The following is a 7,568-nucleotide window of genomic DNA, read 5'->3' on the forward strand; positions in this document are numbered from 1 at the left end:
TGAACCTGTATTTTTTAAAACCCAGTCTGAAGAATGCTTGTCTTCAGGGAAACTACTGAATGCCATGTTTATTTTACTCCACTGACAGGCATTTCTGTGTCATTGCTTTTCTGCCTTCCGTATGCCTAACAGTTTGAGAGCTCAGCATTTCATCTGCTGGACATGCCACCCATCTCCACCCTGTCCAGACCCCAAGTGACTGCAGTCACAGGGGAATGTCTAACCTGGTATGAGCACATGTAGCTCTTCGGAGTTCTTGGATCAGTTGCCCAGCACGCTCCGGCTCTCTGCTGGCCGCCTGCAGCAAGGCTTTCCGGAGTGTGTGCCGGCATTTCTTCTGACGAGATTCTGCCCGCTCCAGGCGGCAGAGGTGCTTGTATTTCTGCTGAAAGTAAGTGCAAAGTCTGGTCACCCTGGAACTCCTGTCATCTGCATTGTCATCGTCGGACCTGAAGGATGAAAATAAAAACAAAGAGGTTTCAAGTTTGTTTTTATTTCAAGGAAGCCAATTTGTCATTTTAATAAGACTTGCTAAGCTGGCATCCACCTTCTAGCTCCACCAATATCCAAAGGCTGAAATCAGGCAGGGATGCTGGAGAAATGATAAAAGCATGACCCCTTTTGAATGCTAAGGGTACTTAGCCTTCTTAGTATGTCATTATTAGAGATTACATCAATTTTTCATCAAGTCTGACACATTTAAATGTCTGGAGCCTGCTGTTAAAAAACAATCTATACTGTTAACCTTTATTTACTGTAAACGTCTCAGCAAATGAGACAAAATCTTAAATCAAAGTGCAACTAATGGAGAGGACAAGGGTGGGGAACTATGTTCTGGAAATTTATTGAAGAAAGGTCATGCTGGAGAAGATGGTCAAATTTTAACTAGTACCAGAACTGCTGACCTTTTCCAATTCCTCTTCCTCTGCCAGGTGGCGTTTTCCTTCCTAAACCAAAATACACACTCACACAGCTAGCAGCTGATTCTGCTTTCCCCTTGTTGAAGAATTTAAGTTGGATTACACAGTACAGCCATGGAGAAGAAATTCCTGTGTAACTTTAAAGATATTGATTAAAAAAAAAAAAAAAACGGAGAAAAAAACGGAGAAACAGAGAAAAAAAAAAAAATAGAGTAGGGCTAAATAATGACCAGATGAAGGACTGATCTAATTCTGTTTCCTTAAGAAAGTCTTTTCCCATTTCTCTTGTTCTGCTGAATGTCCAGGTACATATAAACAAGACTAACAAATCATGCCAACATATTTAGTTAAATGAAGTAAAAATCATGATACAAAATAAAATCATCACTAGGACTTGTTAAAACAACGAGGTCCATGAAGCTCCCCAGCAGTTCTCCACAACAAGCATTAGTTTGCAGAATGATTTATTTTTCTTTCAGCAAGAAAGAACATGCACTGAATATAAGCAAAGCAAACTTTGTTAATTTTGTTGCTTATGAAACAGATTTTTTTTGGTAAACTTTCCTATCTGTAAAACAAAGGAAGGGCAGGGGGGAAAAAAACAAGACCAAAACAATGAAGCAGATCAAAAGCTCCCAAGGTTCAGTCTGCAGAGTGTGGCCAGTGAGACTGAATGAGATGACACTCAAACCTGTGCAAAGCAAAGCAGATCACAACTAGCTGATGATAGAAGAGATGCAAAATACCACCCATGATATTTGCTAAATAAAGTAAGATCCAGAAATGCAGGCCAAATAGCTGTCCCTGAAAGGCAATATGACTAAGACCTACTTTCCTTTCTGGAAAATCTTATTTCATTCACACACAGGCTAAATTTAAGAGACTGCATCCATCCCCGCTAAAGCTGCCTACAAAAACTCTGCAGGAGCAAACACTGCCTTGATACAAAGGCACATTTTTATAGTTTAATGTAAAGCCAACCATACTATGTATTTTGTTTGTTAAAATAATTACAGATTATTTTCTAGAGGCGTAAATTACAAGCAATTAACCTCTGCAATTAAATGCTTAGTGGCAAATACTACCTGTTAAAAATATTTAACAACTGTAATGTTTACAATATTGAAGATGAATAGAAAATACACTTTTAAGATCTCTTAGGAAAGAAAGCCTACTGGGAAAAACAATTTGCTTAGAAAAATGTGTTATTTATTATGGATCTTCCTTTTTCCAGTGTATTAACAGAGACCAGGAATACGTGGATGGGATGTTAGATATAGGTAGGTCTAAGGTCTTAGATATTTCATTACTGTTCTGGGCCAAGATTTTTAACAAAGTTGCAGATAGACTGATGTCATTTTAAATATGGTTACACATTAAGTAAAGGGAGGAATATTCCTTGGGGAAAAAAAGAAGTGTTTCCTCTGGGTTGAAAGAGTGGGGTTTTTAAGGCAAATATATCTGTATTTGAGCCTTTTTACTTCCCTTCCATTGAAACAGACAGAAAAATGTCACTGTAAGATAAAATATTTCAAGTTTATTTTTTAAAAATAGATTAAGACATATGTACAAAAGGTAGAAAGAAATAAAGAAATCATGCCTGCACCGAATAAGGGCTTATATTGAGGCAGTTTCTAAAAGCCTATTCAGAAATTTGTTTCCAGGATAGCAAGAACCAAAAAATATGTATATGTTCAAAGAAATCTAAAAATATCACACAATCTAAAATATCACTTTTTTTTTTTTTGCTAGGCAAGTATTTAAACAGAAAGGCACTTTTATTGTTGTCCTTTCATAAAGCGTTTACCAACTTCTAGTGTACTGTTTAAAAACTACGTAGATATCTTCTGAAGTTCAACCTACTGCGTGTCATTTAATTTTTCAAAAGATTTCTGAAAGTGCACAAAAACTATCTGTTAATGCAAAATGCTTCTTCTCAACCCTTCTCTTCAAGATTGTCACATGTAAACATCAGGGGAATTATTACTGAGTGTTCATGAAGAAAACAAACAGCATGAAGCACCAGAAAGAAAGAGCAAAAGGGTAGCACAAGCAGTCAGGCTCCATCAGGGAACCAGGTAAACAAATTCCCTACTCTAAGACACACCAGCAACTGTACTTCAAAATCCTCTGTAAAGTGGGATTTGAAGAACCTTCTATTGTTCCTTTTAGTTTTTCTAGTTATCGGGAGTTATTAAATCCAGCTTTGACAATAAAGTGTAGTAAAGTGTTCCTTTTCTGAACAAGCTGGTATGAGGAAAGACTCCAATCCCCAAACGCCCTTTTCAAACTCACTACTGGAAACACTCTCTGTATCTATATTTCAGCATAGGAATTTAAAAACTACTTAGTTTTAAAGTCATTTGTTTTCCAGCACTTTCTAAGCTACAACACCCAGTAATCGAACCATCTGGGGGAAGCTTTACTCATCTGCAGCAGGAACAGCCCCTGCTTTCCTTCCCAATCACTGCTCCCATGAGGAATTTCTCCCACCCCAGCAGCCTTCCCTGCCAGCCTCCTGCCTGGACTGTGCCCCATGCCAACTCCTGCACTACTGTTTGAACTCAGACACTTGTCCATGCTTTGAAGAGAACTGCATCCTGGAACACTGAGAACACAGCAACCCGATTTTTCAAAATTAACAGAAAGAATAATAAAAGCAAACATTTTGCCTATTTTTCCACACATGACTGCAACAGTATGATTTTTTTACAGATTAAAAGGCCAGAAGGCAAGTGAGCTCAAAAATGTATTACTGTAAAGACATTTATTTTAAAACAATCTGGTGAATCTTTCAGAATTTAAGAGCAACTACAATATTGCACAAGAAATCCAACAGAAAATCATAGGATTCCCCCTCACAACCAAAAATACAGTACAGTAATGCAGAAATTAACTGTTTGTTTTATTTTACTACTTGGCTCTGAGAAGCATCCCTCCCGCTGTCTTCTACAGAGTCAAATGGTAAAGGACAGAATGAAGGTAGCTGGTGGAGTTATCCCTTTCACATAAGGGACTGTAAGTTCAGACACAAGTGAACAGAGAAAAGATAGCTGTTATTTTACTATAAAAACCAGTAAGTAAATTCCCATAGGTTTAGGTACGTGATTTCAGATTGATTTTCTCTTAAAATTAGCCTCCACAATTCAGAGTTATAACAAGTAATTGGTTACGTTAGAAGCCACCAGTCTGCACTGTCAGATTAGCAAGAAAGAGTCATGTTGACAAACTGAATCATCCAAGAAATAGTCTGAAGTAATTAATCTTCAGCAGCAGGCAGACCACATTGCAAAAGTGTCAAAGTGAAACATTTCAGATAATAAAAACCTCTATAGAAACTTGCAAAATAGGAACTGAAGTTTTAGAAGGCCAACATCAAATGAATGTATCAATGTTTATCCATAAACAAAACTAAGAACGTTGTTGAAGAGCCAATGCTGGACAGGCTGATAGAAGCAGAAAAGCAGCCAGTACCATACAAAAATGTATCCATCGTGATTTAGCTAATACAGTGTTTAATTGACGTGCATAAAATGCTAAAATGGAACAGAAAATGTCAAGACAAGGTATTATTTTCTCTCAGTGTGTAAAAAGAGAAGGAAGAATCCAAAGGAAGTTAAGACAAATATAAGCCAAAACACACACAGATGACCTTTATAAGCTGACAAACAAACCAGGGATCTATGGAAGAACCAGATCAAATGTCAAAGAGAGAAGAGTGTAAGAGAAGTTATTTAACAGATACATCTTATTTGAAAACTGTGTATAATTTAAAAGTCTGAAAGTCTACTCATGGTTTCCCAAAACAGGCTATGTAAAAGTTGCATTTCAAGTTAAAACTGAAGTTTGTGAAAGCTCACTCTCTCTGACTGCTAAGGCCCTAAAAAACAATGCTCATTCGTAACAGAAAAAACTCTTTATTTGCCCTTTATTTTAAAAAGGGAAGGTCTACACACTGCTATAAGCTTATAAGGATTAGTGAGTAAAATTTAGCAAGTTTACTAACAAAGTTATTCACAAATAGTAGGAAAGAAAAGAAGCAATAGCATTTCCCTTCATTTGGTTCTAATTCAAGTAATACCTTTGTTCAACAAGGCACACAAGTTCATGAATCCCACTAAACTCAATTAAATTTAGGCAAATAAGCTTAAATTCTTTCCTGATGCATCCTTTGATAACAGACTGCACAAAGGTCTCTAAGTTAGGTGGAAACTGGGACAGAAGGCAACAAACTGTTTCATAGCTCTTACAAACAAGAGAGTTCAAACAATCCTTTGTTTCAGCAAAGCACTCGAACAAGTGCTTCCACTTGAACTGAAGCTCACATTTACATGATTTATTCCATCTAGGCCAATATGAATACTAAAGAATCATACTCACTCTTGTCTCTCATAGCCAAGGGCTTCTCGGATAGACCACGCAACCTGGTAAGGAGAGGTTTGCTCTGAATCCTCCAATTCTTCTCCACTGTCTTCAGACCAATCCAGCCCTAAGGGAATTGAAAACATGAAAGCTGGATGAAGAGTGTATCCACCTCATGTAAGTCTCTGAGCAACCTATGACACAAAAGATTAATGTGTAGTATAGTCACAAGCGTAATTATGTTTCATTATTCTATAATATTCTCAATTACACAGTAAGACTTACAACAATAGTTCCATTATAGTATGCAAATAATATGCACTGATTTTTTTAGTCAAATTTGAGTTTTCCTTTAAAATCCTTATTGGTTTCTTTATTTATAAGCAGTAGAAGAAAAATCATCAGTTTTCTTACCCACAGAAAAGTATCACAAGCTTTCATATCAGGCACATGGAACCTTTAGAGACAAGGTAAGAGAAAAGTCCTTGCCATGAAGAACTGAGTGCCTGGCAATTTTTAATACTATATGATCCAAATAGGCCACTTTCATTTCTGGTTATATTCTGAGCCCTGCTCTGTGCTAGAACACAGGGAGAACAGAAAAACCATAAGACAGAGCAGAATGGACAGATACACAGCTACATAGGATGTTTCTCTGCTAAGTCTCTGTAATTGCTTGCCAAATGCATACATTAACGAGAAGAGAGCTAAAGAAAGAGATGCAAATACTCCTGCACTTACACCAAGCATGCTTTCACTTGATGTTGATACAGTAGGATGAACTTACTGTACACACCAGTAGCCTCAGTTAATCACGCTAAACACAATCATTTAACATGACACCCAGAAACAACATCCAGTAAGTTCTCAAGTGCAGCATTTTATCTGGAGCTTCATCTTTTGCCGTTTTTCCTTCTCTCTTCTCCATTCAGTGGAATTCTTGCCAGTTTCTTGCAGCGAGTGGGATAAAATCCTGTAGCTGCATTTACAAACCAGCATTATTACTTTTTCCCTTTCTTGTGTGCTCCTTGAAAATGGAGCAGCAGCTGGGACAGATTTAAGAATTACTTAATTTTTGCTAAAAATAAATTACGCTACTATATCTGAGATTATTTGGAAGTCAGCTGCTTTGAGTTTAGGAAATGCATCAGTAACTGGTCACCTAATTTCAGAGTCAAACACACAGACACACTTGGAATAGAATTGTCAGGAGTACTTTAATCATTTAGAATCAACACTAAACACCAGAAGTACCTTCTTCAGGAACTTCAGCATCCTGACAATTCTATTACTCATCATATTTTTAAGATATGCATTTGAACCAATTTAAGATACATTAAGACATTATATAAAATGCCAGAATTAAACACTCAACTTTAATGTTTTTTTACTCTCACTCCCTTCCATAAAGGAATGAAAAAAACAACCTAACCTTTGGAGAAAGATATCCACAACTGATGCCATGTAACAAATTATTTACCCAAAGTTTAAAAATAAAATCAGAGGTTGTCTTGTTTTGCTTCTAATGGGCACCGTAGAGAGGAAGAAATAAAATCTAATCCAGATTTAGCTAAACTCAGACTGAAAACTGCAGTTACATTAATATCCAACTACATAGCTCTAATGTAAGTACACATAACACTGGCTTCATCTTTTTCAAGATTCTGTGCAGTCATCTCTAGTGACATTATCATAAAAAAAATAATCCTGAAATTCTCTAAACCAGCATAACTAGTCTTTAAGGCATATTATGAATAAATGACAACTATATTAATATGTGAATTCTGTTACTTTGTCAAATATAAAATGGTCTAATCGCACACACATGTGCATGTGCATAACTGTACATTAATAGGTCTATTCAATTTTTTTACTATGCCTCTTTTTAAGAAAACGTATTCTCTTCACTACTTGAGAATGTAAAACATTACACACAGAAAATGATCTTTCTACAGCCTTTCAAAATACAGGTCACTTTCAAAGCTCTTGGGGTCTGTGAAACTCAGAAGTGCCTTCAGAGATGCCATTCCTCAAAAGATCTGTGTTATATGTAGGACCATTAAAGTAGTTTTCTGAAGGACAACGTCCTTTGGAGACATGCTATGGGATGCTAATTATCTTCTGAATAAATAGTAAAGCTATCCCATGACTGCTAAAAGGGCAGATCTTAACGGCAAATTTTAAAAAGGTTAATTGAAATAGCAAAATTACAGATGTTTGCAATTAAGTAAGATGTTATATGAAGAATATCCAGATTTATTTGAAGTCTGGAGTTTTTACATCAGA

The 7,568-nt window shown here is 36.4% G+C and overlaps 1 protein-coding gene across 1 annotated transcript in view; it reads right to left on the reverse strand.

Moving 5' to 3' along the window:
• INO80D (INO80 complex subunit D) overlaps positions 1-7,568 on the reverse strand; it is a 36,409-nt gene that overhangs the window by 8,494 nt on the left and 20,347 nt on the right. Inside the window, exons 6-7 of the mRNA XM_010007318.1 lie at positions 5,301-5,409; positions 225-449 (exon numbers count right to left, since the gene is read on the reverse strand). Coding sequence (XP_010005620.1) covers positions 225-449; positions 5,301-5,409 — 334 coding nt within the window. The remainder of the gene's footprint in view (positions 1-224; positions 450-5,300; positions 5,410-7,568) is intronic.

This window comes from Chaetura pelagica, unplaced genomic scaffold (assembly GCF_000747805.2).
Source record: "Chaetura pelagica isolate M959 unplaced genomic scaffold, ChaPel_1.0 scaffold21, whole genome shotgun sequence".
NCBI classification, from domain to species: Eukaryota; Metazoa; Chordata; class Aves; order Apodiformes; family Apodidae; genus Chaetura; species Chaetura pelagica.